Source organism: Tenrec ecaudatus, chromosome 4, assembly GCF_050624435.1.
Source record: "Tenrec ecaudatus isolate mTenEca1 chromosome 4, mTenEca1.hap1, whole genome shotgun sequence".
In the NCBI taxonomy this organism is placed as follows: Eukaryota; Metazoa; Chordata; class Mammalia; order Afrosoricida; family Tenrecidae; genus Tenrec; species Tenrec ecaudatus.
This window is the reverse complement of record NC_134533.1, coordinates 205521176-205539750: the sequence shown is the minus strand read 5'-3', so window position 1 is coordinate 205539750 and position 18575 is coordinate 205521176. Positions and strand designations below refer to the sequence as shown.

Sequence of the window (18575 nt, the reverse complement as noted above, 5' to 3'; positions counted from 1 at the left end):
CTCGGGGTGGTTTCCAGGTCATCCGAGAAAGGTTACAGAATGTGAGCACTGACCACAATCCTCATGGCCTCTAATCCCAGACAGCTGAGTGAAAGGGCCAGGTCGGTTTCCCAACACAAAACTGGTTGACAACCACATAGCACAAGCTGCTAGCCCCGGCCTAGTGCTCTTCACTGTTCTGTCTGTCTGTCTGTCTGTGTTTATATGCCAATCTTTCTTGATGGGAGTCCCATGGAACATTGGCTGCATAACGTTAAAGTATTCTGCCAAAAAAAAAAGTTCCAGCGAATCAATGACCAATTACTTTTAGAGATTAGTTGAATTAAACAAAACGAAAATGTTATTGTAACCATGGGCCTTCCTACAGCTTTTGCTAGGCTAATGTGCACCATAAATCTTTAAGAGAGCAAAAATGTAAATGGAAGGATACAATTTCTTCAACCATCGAACAGGTTTATCTTGGGGCTTTCCAATGAATTAGGAGTAGAAAATTCAACCACTCTTATGGACTATCTCATTACCCAACATTTTGCATTTACGACAGTAGTGAAAAACTTACTCTCCAACTATTTTGCACATGAGCGGCATAACCCCTGGCAGGAATGTAGGCCATCAGGTGTGAGGAGTGAGCAACACTCCGTCCCTCTTACAGTGAAGGCCACGCATCAACTTGGCTGAGCCACAACGTGCCGTGGTTGGGTATTGGCGCAGTGATGTAATTTGGCAGTTACAGGGTGATGACATTTGGGAGATGTGTACAGTCTTCTACTTTGGGCTCTTGCCGCAGGCATCTTCTGTTTTTTACATAATGCCGGTTCTCCCCTGGACCTGGTCTTTGGAATCTAACGACATCGATGAGAGAGAGAAAGCTCCTATCTTTGTAAAATGAGTCATCATTGACGTGCTGGGCTCTCTTTGAAAGCCAACTCCACTCGCCACACCCTCCATCAGAGAGTGGAACTTCCTGAGAAGGCTGTCTACATGAGAGCTGGCCAGTGTGTCTCCCACGGAGCCTGTGGGGAGGTTCAAACTGCTGACCTGTTCAGCATCCATGGACCACGTGCCCAAACACGAACCGCGATCATTCCTTACTTCTTAGGAAAACTGACCAAGCTGGTTTGGTCATTCCTAAGTGACACTGGGTTTGAATTTATTTTTATATATGTAAATTTCTATACATATATACACATACACACTCACAGACATCTATCTTAAAGCTAGTATCAGGAAAAGTATGATAAACCACAAAAGCCTAGGTGGAGGAAAAAGTCATTTAAAGAATCCTGTTAAAAACCTCTCCCTTCTAGTGACACAAGGTCCGTGACTTCCGACCCTTCCACTCAGCAGACACTTGAAAAGGCAGGTTCAAAAGCCAGAGTTGCAGAAATCCAGCAGCCGGCGCAAGGACAGTCGCAAATGAGAACCACCCTCCAGGACAAGCAGGGACCCTGAGGACACTTACCAAGTTATGATTTGTTGAATTAGAATCATCTTCAGGGAATGGGATGTAAATAGCTAAGGCCACACAATTGGCAAAAATAGCCAATAATATAAATATGTCAAATGGTCTGAGAACATGGGTTAAGGTATATCAACTGTCCGTCGCGCCCATCACACTCTCAGTCACACACCTCCTCTGCCTCGCTCCTCAGGGCTCGCTGGCCTGCGGTTGTGTTTACCAGGTTCTCAGCAGGGGTCCTCATCAGTGGTCACCTCGTGGGAACTCGTCCTATCGGATGACCTCTCCATGTCCTTTCCTCTGTTCCTGCTGAGGACCTACAAGGACCCACTCATTTTATATTAAAACACTTACCGTTTGGGCTTCATGTGAACCAGGTCCCTACTTTGTGCCGTTCTGGAAGCCACACGGAGGGCTATTCTGACACAGAGAAGTCACCGAGGAGCGATTTTCTCACACAGGCCCTGCCTCTGTGAGACAGAACCGTTTTTCCCTGGGGACTCTCCCGGGCTGGGTCTGTCTGAATCTCCTCTCTGGCCTGGGGCAGGCCGAGTGACTAGCCCTTTCTCCATTCCCCCTGTGATGTCGGGCCATGTTCCAAGGGCTCGGACATCGACTGAGCCTGGCAAGCAGACGTCGGCATCTTCCTGCGAGTCCCTTAACAGAGTCATCGGTGGCTAACCCTGTTTTCGACTGGCACTGGACTGGAGCTCAGTTTATAACACGCTGTTACTGCGTGCAATTTATAAACAAATTAAATGCAAAGCCACAAAGAATCAGCACCAGACACGTTCAAGCGCTATTGAATGATTCTAAACTTCCGAGGTCTGTCTGGGAGAATCACTTTGAGATCACACTGCAGCAGAGACTTCAACATTCTCGTGTTAAGAAGAGGCACTGTCAAAATGAGCAGCCCAAAACCTGACATCTGCCAACAGCTGCTTTCCGTCTTCGCATTCGCAGCCTTTGCAGGGTAAGGTTTCCCGAGCAACAACTTCATCTGCAGTCCACAGGCCTGCCCTTACCTGACCACAGGGTGGCTCTCCTCCGGACGCTCACTCCCAGCGGGCAGTGCCAACAGACACCACACCGGCCGCAAGGAATACCTGGAGGTCCCGAAGCCCCACAAATACCAATGGGGGGATCTCCGCTCATCCTTGAGGGGAGTCAGAAACACAGAAGGAAGTGGTGCCCCTGACTGCTCTGAGAAACCTGGCGTCCCAGGAAAAACCACCCCCCGGGAGATCAGCACTGCTCAGCAACAGGACGGGAAGGCTTTCCCTCACTAACTCCATGGGCTCATTTTGTGTTTAAGCGGGCCGCCTTTCACTCAGCGACAGTCTTGTCCCTCTTCAGCTAGGCTGGGTCTTTTATTCAGGGATCCAAGTTTAAGACAGTCCACCTTCTTCAGGAGACTTCCGAGTCCCCACTGCATTTTGCCTTTCGGTGATCTGCAAAGCCAACTGAGCCACTCCTCAGTAGAAACACATGGTCTCTCATTGAGCCCAGCCCACAATCCTCCCTTTCTAATTTCCTAGTGTATCCTAAAGGATAAGCAGAGGAGCCCTGGTGGCACAGCAGTTATGCATTGGGCTGCCAACCACAAGGTCAGCAGTTCAAAACCACCACTCCTTAGGAGAAAGATGAGGCTTTCTACTCCCATAAAGAGTCACAGTCTCAGAAACCCACAGGAGCAGTTGTACCCTGTCCTTTAGGGTCACTGTGAGTGGGAACCGACTCAGTTGCAGTGAGTCTGGCTTTGTGCTTGTTTTTAATTAGAAGCAAGCACATTTGAGAACTATTCACCCAGCGTGAGAAAGCCCAACACGTGGTGAACTTTGTCTTCAGGTTGGTTACGTTCCATTCTCTAAGTACTGGTGGGTCTCAATATCACAGCCACCTGATTCCTACAAGCAGATCGAATTGGGGAGAAATGACCCTGATCCCAGCCTCTCCTCCTAAAGCAAAGGGAGCACCTGCCTTTCCAAGAAGCAGCCCACTTTCCTGGCCAGCAAAAAGCAGAAACAAACAGCCCCTAGGCACCCCCTAACTTGGTCTGGGGGAGCTGGCTTTTGGGGGATTTCTACAGCTGGCTCCCTGAATTAGAAGGAAACTAACACCTCCTAGCACCCAAACAGTCATACATTAAGAAACTAGTTGACAAGCAATCCCCTTTGTAAGCAGGCTTCTCCCTGAATTGGCAGCCAGGTCCCGATTCCCATAGGCACGTCTGGCAATGGGAGACAGCAGCAGGACCCAGGAATTCACTCTGTACACATGAACTGCTATATACAAATTACTGGGCACAAAGAAACCGCACCAGGCCTCCCAACCCACTCTACACATAGTCAGTGACCCCGCGGAGACGGCTCTGCTTACTCAGAGTCACGCCAAGCCAACCTATGGAGAAGGAGGTCTTTCTAAGTGCAACCGCTGCCCTGTCCCCAGGAACACCCCACGAGCATGCCCTCAGTTACCTAGGCTCCCTCCTGGGCTGACACAAGCACTCTGTCCTCAGACTAGTGAAGAACTAAGAGAAAACACACACAATCCAGTACGTGAGAGACACCGGCACTCACTTGAGAGGAGAGACATCTGTTCTAAGCAGCAGCAGCTCATGGGAAAAAAAACAAACCCAAATCTCCCTCCTCTTCCCCAAACCTCTCTTCACCAGGTCACTCCGAGAAAATAGCCTGAGGCCGCAGAGGGCCTGCCAACGATGGTCTAGCTTAGTCATCAAATCATGAGGGGGTGGGGGGGTTCACTCCACTTTCTAGCTGGGTGCCAACATCTCCCCTGTAAGCATGGTCCCTCCATCCTTCTGGGTTCTTGGGGGCAGGGAGGGCAAACTCACTGGCGTGGAGGTGATTCCGGCTCACAATGAACCTACAGGGCAGGGTAGAACTGCCCCATCGGGTTTCTGAGACTGTGACTCTTTATGGGAGTAGAAAGCCTCAACTTTCTCTGACGGAGCAGCTAGTGGTTTATGAACTACTGACCTTGGGGTTAGCAGCTCAATGGGTACGTAACCCACTCCACCACCAGGGCTCCTTGTGGGAGGGAAAACCCTATATACTTTCATTCCTTCCCATGATTAGGAACTGTTCCCAGACCTCTGCCAGTCCGAAAAACACTTCTAGAGGAGAGGAACTGCTTTATTTTACCCAGAAAAAGGAATCAATCTGACTAATTAGAAAGCTATTTGCTCAGCGAGAAGGCCTCAGTAACCCTTCCTGCAGCAGGGCAGTGGCTGGCCTCAAGATTTGGGGGCAAGGATAATACACAAATGGAACCATATTCATTTTCCAAGATCTGGAACAAACCAACCACCTGGGGCATCTGGAGTCCAGTCTTAAAAACACAAAGGAGACATCCAGAAATGTAACTCCCGTCCAAGAACTTAAAAAGTATTTTTTAATAAAGGGAACAACTGCAAATTCCTCCCAGAGGGTTGTTCTATAAGTCACAGGGGTTCAGGAGGAACATGTGTACGCACACACGCGCACACACACACACTTTTCTCCCTTCACACACTCCTGAACGCTCACGTTTCAAATGTTTTCTTGGAGCCTGTCAAAAGGAAATTCCAGGAAGCCGTTAGCACTGATCAGCCAAAAATGCAAACAGCCGAAAAATTCAAGAGCACTCCCTCCCCCTCCTCCCGGTAAAGCAAGTATTCATGCTTGTATACAGCTACCCGGACACCTGGAACCACCAGTGACGCAGGGAGAAGCAGCCTCAGCGATAACTGGAGGAGCAGAAGCAAATTCCAAAATGTCAGAATAGGAAGATTTGGCTAGAGGTCAAAAAATGTGTTCACTTCCAACAGAAGTCTCATTGTCTTTTTTTTAATTGCTATGCCTCATTCATAATAATTTTAATGCAAACCACTGCCTCCCCCTCCCTCAAAAAAAAACCCAGTGGATTTTAAACTAATCACATAGTATCAAATTACCAAAGGCTAGTTTTCACATTTTAATTACCTACCACTTTGAAGTTTAAGACTCTTACTCCTTCCCCCATCACTGTACACACACACACACTCTGTGGGATAACCATGTCCACAGAGTCCCGCCCCTGCAACCTTAGAAATATCTATGAGATGAGAGGCAGCACGTCCACCCAGCTCCACCTGTGGCCCACATTGCAGACCGCCACAGCGTTGTAAGTGCCATTCCAGAAAGCAAATCCTTCCACGGAGCAGATGGTAAGAGACCACGAGATGCCCCCCCCCCCCCCAGAAAAGGATACTTCCATTCCACTATACTGATGCAGGCTCTCCGGATGGGGTTGTTGAGTGATAAACAGAAGAGTGCGCGGGCAGGTCGGCTGTTGGGCGAGTTACCCTGTTTTTTGCTCTTGGCATATTGCTGACGTTTTCTTTGGGAGAGAGATCCTACAGGTGGGGGCGCAGAGGTGCTCATAGTCTGGGCAGCCTTGGCCTGTCTAGCAGCATCAATTGCAGCTTGCCAAGACAGGACAGTTTGCTTGGAGCTATTCGGCTGAGAAGCTGGTCCTTCACCAGAAAGAGGGAGCCTGGTGCCTCTTGCATAGTTTGCCTCTGGGGAGGAAAAAGAAAGAAAAACCACAATGAACACTGAGTGTCTGGGAAACAAGCAAAAGTTGTCCCCCGTCAGAAACCAGGGGGGGGGGGTCAGGGTCACACCTATGTGCCTACCTTGAGCCTCACAGGCTGTGTTTGATCAGCCGGGGCTGCAGGAAAACTCCATCTGTTCTGCCCTGCGGCCCAGCCACCAAGGTTAGCACCTCTCCACCCACACCCACGTCTTCACAAGGCATCCTTTCCTGCGTTCCTCAGAGAAACTGAAGTCATTCCCACCTTTATCCCACACCCTTTCCACTTTCCAAAACCCACGTAACCCTAATGACTGAACAGATAAGTCCAACAGTTTTTCTCTGAAGTAACCACCACCAGTACAACACACACACACACACAGAGAGAGAGGGGCAGTGCCAATAATTCAATAGTCTTATTAATCATTCTTGGGGTGCTACTCTAGCATCTTTCCACAGTCACAAATGCAACTCTTTCAACATGCAAGAAAAAAAAATTAACATCCTCCACTGGCACTCAGCAATACCAAAAGCTCCATAACAAACATCTAGATTATACACTGAGCTTCCTGCAAATGAAAATTCATGATGCTTGGGACTCATTTCCTCCACAGCCTTCCGAAAACAGAAAACATCTTTAGGGCTTTTTTGCATTTTAAATTGCAGCTGTAGCAGCCAAGCCAGCATCCAGAGTCCACAAGGCAGGCAGGCTGCCCTCCTGCACCTAGGGGAGACCGGCTAGGTGATACCAGGGGCCTCAGGGGCTGAAAAGGGGCCACCTGAGTAGTCTGGCATTGGTGTGCACACAGGGCAGAGCCCCCGTGGGGCATCCTGTAAGAAGCCCCTACCAGCTTTGCGACAGGTCAAAACCTAGGCAGGTTTCCTGGGCGCCTTTGGCCCTTATCTCTTTATGGAAGGCAAAGTGTGAGGCGGAGGGACGCGCATTAGAAAAGGCAATTAATGTTAAGTGGAGACAAGGCAGACTCAAAGCAAGCACAGGTCTGCCTGCCCAGGAGCCTGACAAGGAGGCAAAGGTGACCAAGCCCAGGGATGGGGATGGGGATGGGGATGGGTCCGGCCGACCATTGCTTGAGGAGCGGTCAGTCTCAGTCTGGAAGGCTTTGAGCCTGAGCAGAAGGCAGGCGCCCTCTCCCTGCGACCTCCAGGGAAGAGGGGGAGGGCTGGCCAGGAGCTGTTCCTGCCTCCCTAGACCCAACTCCGGCCAGTGTGGAACGCGCACGTGGTCCTCGGATTGGGGAGGGGAGCCCCACAGCGGCAGCGACTCCCCGGCATTGCTAGGTTACCGACGTGTGCACAGCCAGCGCCAGGAGCGGGAATACTGCCTCCATCCGCCCCCTCCCCCCACCCCATGTGAAGTCGGGCCTCCCCTCCAGGGGAAGGGTGTGCTTCACCCACCGACACCCACCAGAAGGGTGAAACCGGGCAATCCCTGAATTTTCCGGATGCCGCCAGAGGCCTTGCTTATCAATCCGGGGGTGGGGGCGAAGAGAAGGGAAGAAGAGGCGGACATCTTCCCCCACCCCCCTCCACCCGACCATCGCCACCTTCCATTGCTCAGCTGTGCTGGAGAAAGTTGAGCCGGAGGACTCAAAACGCCAACCACCTCGGCTCGGCCCTCCTGCAGCCCAGCACCCAGGGACTCAGCGGCGGCCCCCGCCCCACAAATGCAGAATTAACTTTGACATTCAGGACCTGAAGGAGAGCCAAGTGGCTTTTCCGCGCATCTATGTAGATCACGGGGCTGGAAGCAACCTCTCCAAGCCCCTCAACCCACCCGCGCAGCCGAGCCGGAGCTGTGGGGGCGGGGCGGGGGCGAGGGTAGGAAGAGGACCTTGACAAGGATCAGCTGTGGCAGCGAGTGCCCAGGTCCGGCTGCTCACCGTTCGCGTGGTCCGCTTGCTGCCGTTGATGCTGCATTTTTTTCATCATCATCATCATCATCATCCACGAACATTTATTGAGCGCCTACTGTGTGCAGGGCACTGTACTGGGCGTTAGGGCGGGGGTAGGGTGGGAGGAACGGGGACAGGGGTACCAATTGGTGGGAGCCGCGGTCGCTGCCCTTATTTTTGCTTCAGCAGGGGGTGGGGAGAGACGGGGACAAATAACAGAAAATAATTTATAATTTTAAAAAAACCGCTTGCCACCCACGCTCCCTCTTTTTCAAAAATGGAGCAAAATAAACTTTTTAAAAAAATAAAATCCGATGTATATATTATCGTGATAATATATACATGTAATTTTTTGCTGCAAAGGAGAATTGGCTTGGTCCCCTCCTCTAGCGGAGGGACGCCGCGGAGATGCTGGCCCGGCCGCCGGGGCCGCTCGGAGCGCCCCCCATGCCCGCTTGCCCGCCTGCCCGCCGCCGTGCCCGGTGCCCGGTGCCCGGTGCCGCCGCCTCCGCCGCCGCCCGCGCCGCTGCTGGCTCGGGACCGCGGGCAGCCGGAGCTCACATCCGGGGACGGAGGCGCTCGCTCGCTCGTTCGCTCGCTCGCTCCGCGCCCGCCGCGCCGCGCTGCACGCCGGCTTCGCCCTGGCGACGCTGCGCGCCCGCCGCTGCCCCTCCCCCGCCCGGCCTCCCACGGCTGCGCCGCGCCCCGCCGTCGCCCGCCGCCCGGCCCGGCCCGGAGAGCGCGGGCCCGGGGTTCCGCCGCCGGGGCCCAGACCCCAGGGCGCCAATGGGTTAAGCGCGCTCGGGCGCGGGCCGCCCGGTTAACCCCCTCGACGCCGCAGGTTTGGTCCCGGTACTGCCCGGAGGACGGCGGGTGGGGCCTGCGGATCCCGGGACTGCAGGCTGCGGATTAACCGCTGCCCTACCCCCACCCCTCCTGCGCTGTTTCTGCAGGGCGTGGGGAACGGGACTGGGGCTTCCCTGCGAGCCTCTGCACACCTGGAGGAGGCCCCGCCCCCGGGAGAACAGGTGTGGACCAATAGCGCCCCCCACCAGGCTAGAGCTGGCTCTCTTGCTGCTCTGGATCCCGCGGGAGGGAGGGGGGCTGTTTTCTCTTACTCATAGGCTGTTTGGGGGGAAGCCAGGAAGAGCTCCCTTGCCCACTTTTTCTACACGAGTGCTTGGAGGCAGGTAGGTGCTCAAAAGTAGAAACCAACATCTTTCCAAACCTCTTGTCTTGCTCAGAAAACTGGGTGGTGCTGGGGAAACTCTGGGTTCCCCTCCAGGACCTGTGGCGAGTGGTTTATTTTATGCCACCTTCTTGTGTTTTATATTGGGGGGGGGGGCAGAGGTGCAAATGGCTGTCCTCAGAGGAAAGATACTGTGTCTAGTGAATGGCGCATCCCTTCCTTTCAATTTGTGCTTGTCCCCGTCACAGAAGGGCGTCTGCTCCCTTCTATTTATTTGTCCTTGTCCTGATCTACATGTTCCTGCAGCGTTTTAGAACGTTTGAGAACAGTTTTTAAAGCAAAAGAAAAAAAAGCTTAGTGGGAATTAAAACATTTAAGACTGTTTATGAGTGGGTGTCTTGTAGCTAAAGTATACACATAGGGCATCCTCCATGGTTGGAGGACAAGTGGTGACACCCACAACCGTTTGGAGATGGGGGTGGGAATGGGAGCCAGACCGTTTTCCTGAGAAGAGTATCCAGCTGGAAGAATACATCAACCAGTTATTTGTGTTTTCTCCACACACACCCCCGACTCCGCCCTTTAGCTTTTGGAAAGAAGAAGCAGAGTAAGGCTTATTAACAACCTGCAGTATAGAGAAGATACAACCTTGCTTTGCCTTAAGTGAGGAGGCCTTTAAGCACTTGATGACAATCAAGGACTACAACTTCAACAGGGATTACCACTAAATAGAAAGTAAGCCAGATTCCTCAAGTAGTCACATGATAAACAGAGAAAAGATTGATGTCAACGATTTGGACTTGCTTGGATCCACAATCAGTGCTCATGGAAGCAGCAGGCAAGAGAGAAAACAGCACGCTGCATTGGGTGCATCTGTTGCACAGACCTCTTTAAAGCACTGGAAAGCAAGGTTGCTACTTGCATGTGAAAGTTGGACACTGAGTCAGGAAGACTGAAGTAGAATCGATGCATGTGAACTGGGGTGCTGGCAACGAGTTGTGAAAGTACCGTGGACTGCCAAAAGAGCACACAGATCTGCCTTGGAAGAAGTGCTGCCAGAGTGTGGCCTGGATGCAAGGATGGCGAGACCTCACCTTACACACTTGGAACACATGGTCAGGAGAGACCAGTCCGGAGAAGGACATCATGCTGGGTAAAGTGGAAGGACAGTGAAAAAGAGGAAGACCTTCGACAAGCTGGGTGGACACATAAGAATACTTGTGAGGACCGCGCACAACCCACTGGGCAGTGCTCGCTGTGAGCCTGCACCAGCTTGCCTGCTACTAGCAGCAGCAGCACAGTGTGGGTGGGCTGTGCAGTCAGTTCCACTCACAGCAGCCTACAGGGCAGAGTAGAGCTGCTCCCAGGGGTTCAGGCTCTACAACTTTACAGAAGCTGACTGCCGCATCTTTTCTTCCAGAGCAGCTGATGGGTTCCATCCACTGAGCTCTCGGCTCACCACCCAACACTGGGCTACCAGCACTCCCTCCCAGAGGGAAGGAGGAAGACTGCTCAAGGAAGACTTGCTAAGGGATCCGCTCCATCCTCTGTGCAGCGGGAGCCAGGGAAGGTTTGAAACTGGTACGAGGCATAATTGACATTATGACTCGGTCTCCAGGTTTTACCTTTGAGATCTGATGAGTGCTGAATTGGAGTTTTTCTATCCGTTTCTGAATGAGGCCCATCCCTGCCATGTCTCCAGCGAGTGCTTTGAGGGCCCTGAATCAGCACCATGGTTATATTAGCTTCGGTCCAGTGGGTAATTTAAACATTGCTGAATAAATTTAAAACTAATATTTTCAAGGATTTCTGATGTGTAGGCACTTTACATTATGAACTCATTAACTTCTCACAGCAAGTCTATATGGCAGGTACTATTAATGCCTTCATTTTGATAAAACCAAGACACTGAGGAGCTAAGTAGCTTGACGTCAACCTCACACAGCTTACTCAGTGGCTGTGACAATTTGTGGTGGTTGTGTTGTGTGGTAGCTGCATAACTTCATGTCAACTTGAAGATATATACAAGTGTAGGCGTGGTATTCAACCTGTCCTTCAGGTCACAGCCAGATGGTGCCTCCTTGTGGGTGTGCCCTTCTCATAAGGAGGCCCCTGGGAACCTCCCTTTCTCTCTGCCTTCTCCTTCTTTGCTGCCAGAGCCTTGTTGCCACCACTGGATCCACAGGATTTTGCACCCACCAGCCTATGATTTTCTCGCGTTCTGCTGAAGAGGGACATATGGATTGGCATCAGACTTACAGACTTGAGTTGGACTGGGCTGGGATGGGTTCTGGATATATAACTAACTTGTTTATATAAAGTTCTTTCTTACGCATATGTGAGTGTCTCTGGATCTGTTTGTCTAGTCAACCCAGCGTCACACAGGCTCCGTCACACCAGTCCATCTCATAACAACCTGACCTACGAGGGCAGCCCATCCTCAGTGTCTGTGGCAATAACCCGGTGAAAAGACAAGCCTGCTTCTGCTCTAAAGCAGCCACATCTGATAAAACTCAAGTATTTCACTAACACACTCTTGTGTGGGCTTAATCCCCGTGCCCTTACATGTAAAACGCTGTCGTTTGAAGCTACTGAGATCTCATTTTTGACACGGTTGCCCCACAGACATGTATTTCATTACAGAAAACCTTGCTGACAGTTCAGAGCAGAGCTTGACCACCTCATCCCCCCGATTGTGAACAGGTACCCCACCTCCCTTCCTCCTCTCACCAATAAACCCACCTTATACTTCCAAAGCACCAAGTTACTCCCCAACCCAAGACATGCGTTCCCGTTCCTCTCACGTCCAATCTAGACTCCTCTGACTCGCTTCCAGCTTTATCACCTCGCCCCATTCACCTGCACTGTGGCCAGCAGTCTCTGCAGGCCATGGACATGCTGTGCTCATTTCTGACAGTCTGCCTTGGCTTGTGTTTATTCACTGACCAGAAATCCCTGCCTTGCTGACCTCTAACTAAATCCTCCCAATTTAGCAATGCCCTGGCCAGATCTCTGCCTCCTCCCAGAAGCCACCTCTGCTTGCTCCAGCCACCTGCAAGAGTGCAACCCCTTCCGTGGAGTCCCCGTGGACCGGCTGCCTTTGTGTCTCCTCTGCTGTCAGCCCGGTCTCTCCAAGCATAGTGCAGGCCCTGCCTCTTAAGCCCTGCCCCAAGCTGCCAAGTGTCAGGTTCACAAGGGGCACAAAATACTATGTTTAATCTTCACAGCAACGTGAAGGCCCATCAATATGACTAGAAATTGTCGGAAAATTCACAAAAGTCCCATAAAGGTGGCAGGGCACTTAGCCCTCAGAGGGGAAGAATGCAGCAGAGATTCTCATGAAAGAAGACAGACAAACAGATCCTGAAGGCAATTATACAGGAAGTTATTGTGCAGAAGTTACCCATAAAGACACGTGGAGTGAGGTTTCTGTGAGACTATCCATCTGCAGGCCCTTGTGCTAAGAAGCTAGCCCGCCAGGTACCACCCAGAATAGGTGTATAAAGGAGATGGGCACCTGGGTTCCAGTAGAGGAGCAGTATGTACAGAGGCAGAGGCATCCAGAATATGTACATAAGTCAGTGCAAGATCAGGCAGGTGCTCGGGAACTGGTGAGGACCCCTGGTGCAATGCTGTGTTGGGGTGGCTTGGAGTCAGAGTGGGCAGAAGACAGGGAGGTAAAAAGTGAGGTTACAAAGGCAGGATGGAACCTGACCAGGGGACGTCTTCTTAAACACCCCAGCTTCCAAATCTTGAATGTGGCCCATTGGTTCCCAAACATTTTGGTCCCAGGACCCCTTCACATGCTTAAAAATTATGTAAGACTTTAGCTTATACCAATTGATCATATCTAGTGTATCTATTGTATATAGTAGATTATATCTGGTTATATATACTAAATTCAAATAGCAAATATTTCAAAATTACTAATTCATGAGAAAATAATAACAAGACCTTTGCATGCCAATGCATTTTTTACAACGGTTCCATACTTTCTGTTGTATCACAATCCTCTCGTTCTCTGCCCACACTCGTTCATCACGTTAAATTCTCTGGGCCCCCTGAAGTGCTCGTCTGTGTGTAAAAGTTAGCAGACCTGTTTTTAGTTTTTCAACAGTTTTATTGGCATGTAATTCCTATATCATATTCAATACTTCAACCCCATCAAGAAGAGTTGTACAGTCACAATAAGTTTTAGAACATTTTCTTCCTGCTTATACATTTGGTTTTTAATGAAAAGTAACTGTTTTCCAAAACAGCAGAGCCAGAAGCTGGTGCTCAAACATGTTTGCAAGCATTTTTAATGACCCACTGAAAGAAAGACGATCAGATTCTCATATCTGCTTCTGCGTTCCATCACTAGGGATAGTCTTTGGGTGGAAGTATATGGAGAGTACCTCGCTTTACCGGGACAAGATCATGGTGCATTTCTTCATTGCTACACCACCAAAACTCAGCCCTCAAAGGTAGTTGGAATTTGGGATTTGAAGCTGTCAGTGAAATGATTCACATGGCTACATGAACATCAATGGCTCTCTTTTGAATTTTGAATGGGTCTTTGGCCCATGTGTGATTTGGTAACACCATGAACTGGTCATTTGGCAAATACTCGTTCACTGAGTTACATGGATTTTCCAAATGTTGACACAAAATTATGTGATATTTAAAAATAACATTAAAATTTTTAAAGATAAATAAATAACATTCATCAATATTATCATCAATCTTATCAGGAAGGTCTCTCAATATTGGGAAACTGTCCAACTCTCAGTGGTAGATAGAAGGTTTTTCTGAAAATTAATTCACACTTGAAAGGTCAAATTTTACAACTGGCACAAATACTGTCAAGATTGTTCTGTTCACTTCACTCATTGTTGTGAAAATATCTCCAGGTGTCTAAGTCTGAAAAATCCTCATTTGCCAGTGAAGCTGATGTGCTAGGAAAAAGGCACATGCCCATCTCTGAATCTCAGCCCGTCACCAGTCAGATGATGATGGTCGCCTCACAGGTGCTTTATGAGGACAGCCCTCCCCCAGCCCATTATCCAAAATCTTCCAAGGACGCCTCAGCAAGAGCCAAGGTGTCATAAAATTAACACTTGTTACTGCTTCACCAAGGGATATTCTTACATGGAAATGACCTTGCTTAACGATCAGTACATGAGGAAATAACACAATGACCACTCACTAGCACAACTTTGGTGTTCGTATAACTGCCTTGACACCAGAATCTTTAGAACCATCAGTGCAACTGTCAGTACAGTGGGAAAGGCGATTCAATGTGAGTGTTGTTAAGAAAATTTTAGCCTCAAAGACTCCTTGAAAGGGTCTCAGGGACCCATAAGTTGAGTTGCCAAACAGCATACAGATGCCACCCAAATATTGTAAGGAGATACTTGTACTAATATATATATATATATATATATTCAAGTTAAACTGGGCACCCTGTATTTTTATTTGCCATCACTGACAGCCTTACCTCTTGGAGAATGACTGCTCTAGACCATTTTTGAACAGAGACGTGATATCAGATTTTTGCTTCAGGAACTAGCCCTAACTTCAGTAGGTTCAGGAGGGTGGAACAGCAAGTGGGTGGGAAGATATGCAGGGAACAGGAAGTTCTGCAGAAACGACTGAGAAGACGTTGGTTGTTAACTACAGTTCTTGAGAGGGACAGGACTACTCTAAGCTTTGGCCAGATTAAAGAAGAAATCCCTGCAAAGGGTAGCGCTAATCAGAATTTATTCATTTCTAAAGAGGGGTGAGAGTCCCTCTCCACCCGTCAGGAGCCCCAGTGGTGCAGGGGCTAAAGCATTCAGCTAATAACTGAAGGCCAGCAGTTCAAACATGCTGGCCATGACATAGGACAAAGGTGGCAATTTGCTTCCGTGAGATTGACAGCCTTGGAAACCTACAGAGGCAGCTCCACTCTGTCCTGCCGGTCCCTGTAAATTGGAATCAACCCAACAGCAGTGGGTTGCCTTTTGCTCTTTGGATCCCCTCATGTGGACTAACCCTCCAACCACCATGAGTAGCTCTTCATTACAATGGGCTTATTGCCCATCCGGCACAAATTAAAGTATTTTCTTCTTGCTTTGCACTCACTGAAAGTACAGCCCAGCTGGTCTCTATCCTTCATCAAGTAACTGGTCATTTGAAGATGAGGGTGTACATTTCACATTAGACTATTACTTCCTGTGCCTTTAACCGGCCCCTTCCCATCCCCCTTGACCCAGTGCTCTCTGACACATCAAATCCTCCCTGTACCTCACAAATTGGGAAATTGTGGCAGAGTGTAGTCCATAGAGAGAGCCAGCACCCCGTTATCCATGCTAAGAGAGGGAAGCAGTGAAAGGGGGAAATCTTAAGTTTCTCTATCTGTGATGAAAATTGGTTATAAAATGTAATTTCTAAGGATGCTTAATGTTCCAATATGGTGCACTAAAGAGCCAGGACTTTGGAGCCAGATTGATCTGAGCCCAAATCCTAGCCCTGCCAAGTTACCAGATCTACTGTTCTGGTGGAGCCGGTTACCTCCTTGGAGTCTCAGTTTCCCAGCCTTTAATACAGGAATAATGTCATTCACCCTGAAAGGCCTCTTGATGTACTGTCGAGGTGAATCATTAAGTTTATTTGAATTTAAATATTTCCAAATAAAAAGAGGAAAGAACCATCTGAATGGCACTGACAGAGGTGAATCTGCCTTTCCTCTGATTGGTCTGAATCTGTGCCTCTGTGCCCTAGCTTTAGGACGTCACTCCCTGGATTTCTTTCCCTCAGTAAGAGGAAGTGCACTGCAGCATGCTCCCATAGTAATTACTCTTCTGGCCGAAGCTCAAGCCTTTGAAACCACTACAACTCACTCCTGCTGGGTCAATTCAGGTCTGTTTTGCTCCCTCTTCCGGAAGAGACTGGGGACTGCTGACCAATGCCTCCGTGTTCAGAGAGTGGAGGCCATGCCCACAGCCAACACAGTGCAAGGCAGACCTCTCCAGAGCAAGGCAGTTAGTCACCCTCATCCTGGGGGGAGACTCTGACAGCAACCAGGCAGAGTTGTGTGGAGAGTTGACCAGAGCGGGACACTCCCTCCCCACCTGGTAGTCACTAATTGCCAGGTTATTGCAAACTGCCACCCCCTTCCCTCCACCCTCCGAAATATTCATAGTAACTAATAAGAAGATTGTCTGGTTTGGTTTTTTAATACATACACAAGAGGAAAGAAGAAGAGAAACAGAAAGACTCATGGCAATAAACCAAAAAAAAAACAAACACAAAAACAAGCACCACTAAAATACAATGACAAAGAAAACCACAGACACATGACACACGCACAAATAAAGCAATGACAGAAGTCAATCCCTCCTTACCACTAATTACACTGACTGTAAATGGACTGAATGCTCCAATCAAAAGGCAGGGAGTGGCCTAAAGGATATGTGTCTTGTTTTTTAATTATAAAGCCTTGATCTAATGGCATGCTGTTTACAGCGACATGCTTTAAATGCAAGGACATGAATAGGCTCAAAGTGAAAGGGTGGGGAAAAAATAGTCCATGCAAATAACCACCAGGAGGACAGAGGAAGCAATCCTCATATCAGGCAAAATACACAGTAAGTAAAAATTCCTTCTGGAAAAAAAAAAAAGGACAGGGGTGGGGTGGGGGGGGGGGAGGAGAGGGGCGGACACTAAGGGTATGCCAGCAAGGGAAGCAAAGCAATGAAGTCTCTGGGGAACACCAAAAATAGACTGGGGCCAGGGCATGGCACCCCATCAGATTCAACTGGAAAACTCTCCTAAAGGTCAACAAACAGACCTGGAACTATTTATAGGTTTTTATTTTTCTGTCACGGTTTTTTTGTTGTTGTTGTTTGGTTGTTTAGCTTGGTTTTGTCTTGTTTTTGTGCTTACTATTGTCTCTGCATGTCCATCTAGATAACATAGGTGAGATAAACAATGGGACCCACAGTTGGGAGGGGGACATGGGAGAGAGGGAGGCAGGGGAAAGGAAGTGAGTGTTAACAAACCCAGGGACAAGGGAACAACAAGTGATCCAAAATTGATGTCGAGAAAGGCATAGGATGACTGGTGGGACTTAATCAAGGGCAATGTAGCCAAGAGGAATTAATGAAACTCGAATGAAGGCTGAACATGATAGACAAAAGGAAAGTAAAAGGAAATAGAGGAAAAAACTTGGAGGCAAAGGACATATATATCGGTCTAAATACAGGCATATACATATGTAAATATATTTATATATAACGATAGGGAACTAGATCTATGTATATATATTTATATGTTAAGTATTAGGTAGTAGACAGACATTGGGCCTCTACTCAAGTACTCCCTCAATGCAAGAACACTGTGTCTAATAACCCAGCATTCTGTGAGGCTTACCTTCCCAACAGGATCACTGAAGTCAAAATGGGTGTATAGAAAATGTGGTGAAGAAAGCTGATGGTGCCCAGCTATCAAAAGATATAGCATCTGGGGTCTTAAAGGATTGAAGATAAACAAGCAGGCATCTAACTGAGAAGCAACAAAGCCTACATAGAAGAAGCACGCCAGCCTGTGGGATCATGAGGTGTCAATGGGATCAGGTATCAGGCATCTGAGACCCAGAACAAAAAATCATATCAATGTGAAAAAGGGGGAGTGCGGAGTGGAGACCCAAAGCCCATCTGTAGACAACTGGACATCCCCTTATAGAATGGTCACAGGGAAGAGGATGAGCCAGTCAGGGTGCAGTACAGCACCGATGAAACATACAACATTCCTCTAGTTCTTTAATGCTTCCTCCTCCCCCCGCACTATCATGACCCTAATTCTACCTTACAAACATGGCTAGACCAGAGCATGTACACAGGTACGGATAAGAGCTGGAACCACAGGGAATCCAGGACAGATAAACCCCTCAGGACCAATAATGAGAGTAGTGAAACCAGGAGGGGAAGGGGAAGGTGGGGGGTGGGGGAGAGAAAAGGGGAACCTATCAGAATGATCTACATATAACCCCTTCCTAGAGGGAAAAACAACAGAAAAGTAGGTGAAAGGATACAGTAGTCGGTGTAAGACATGAAAAAACAATAATTTATAAATTATCAAGAGTTCATGGGGGGTGGGCAATGAGGAGCTGATATCCAGGGCTCAATTAGAAAGAAAATGTTTTGAAAATGATGATGGTAACAAATGTACAAATGTGCTTGACACAATGGATGGATGGATGGATGGATGGATGGATGGATGGATGGATGGATGGATGGATGGATGGATAGTCATAAGAGCTGTATGAGTCCCCAATAAGATGATTAAAAAAACCAAAAAACTTAACCCAAAGATATCACTTGATGTCTTCTGAAAGCAAAATATTAGTTTAGCTAAACTATTTTTTAAATGTTTGCCCTGAGCATTGTGCTCTTTTAAGAGTACTATCTGTGTGGGA

At 48.8% G+C, this 18575-nt stretch overlaps 1 protein-coding gene across 3 annotated transcripts in view; it reads right to left on the bottom strand.

Moving 5' to 3' along the window:
• Positions 1–8129, bottom strand: part of CACNA1D (calcium voltage-gated channel subunit alpha1 D) — a 351497-nt gene extending 343368 nt beyond the window's left edge. For all 3 annotated transcript variants that reach the window (XM_075549013.1, XM_075549014.1, XM_075549011.1), the window contains exons 1-3: positions 7936–8129; positions 5711–6020; positions 1463–1568 (exon numbers count right to left, since the gene is read on the bottom strand). In XM_075549013.1, the coding sequence (XP_075405128.1) occupies positions 1463–1568; positions 5711–6020; positions 7936–7999 (480 nt within the window). In that variant the 5' untranslated portion in view covers positions 8000–8129. The remainder of the gene's footprint in view (positions 1–1462; positions 1569–5710; positions 6021–7935) is intronic.
• Between the last annotated feature and the right edge of the window lie 10446 nt (positions 8130–18575).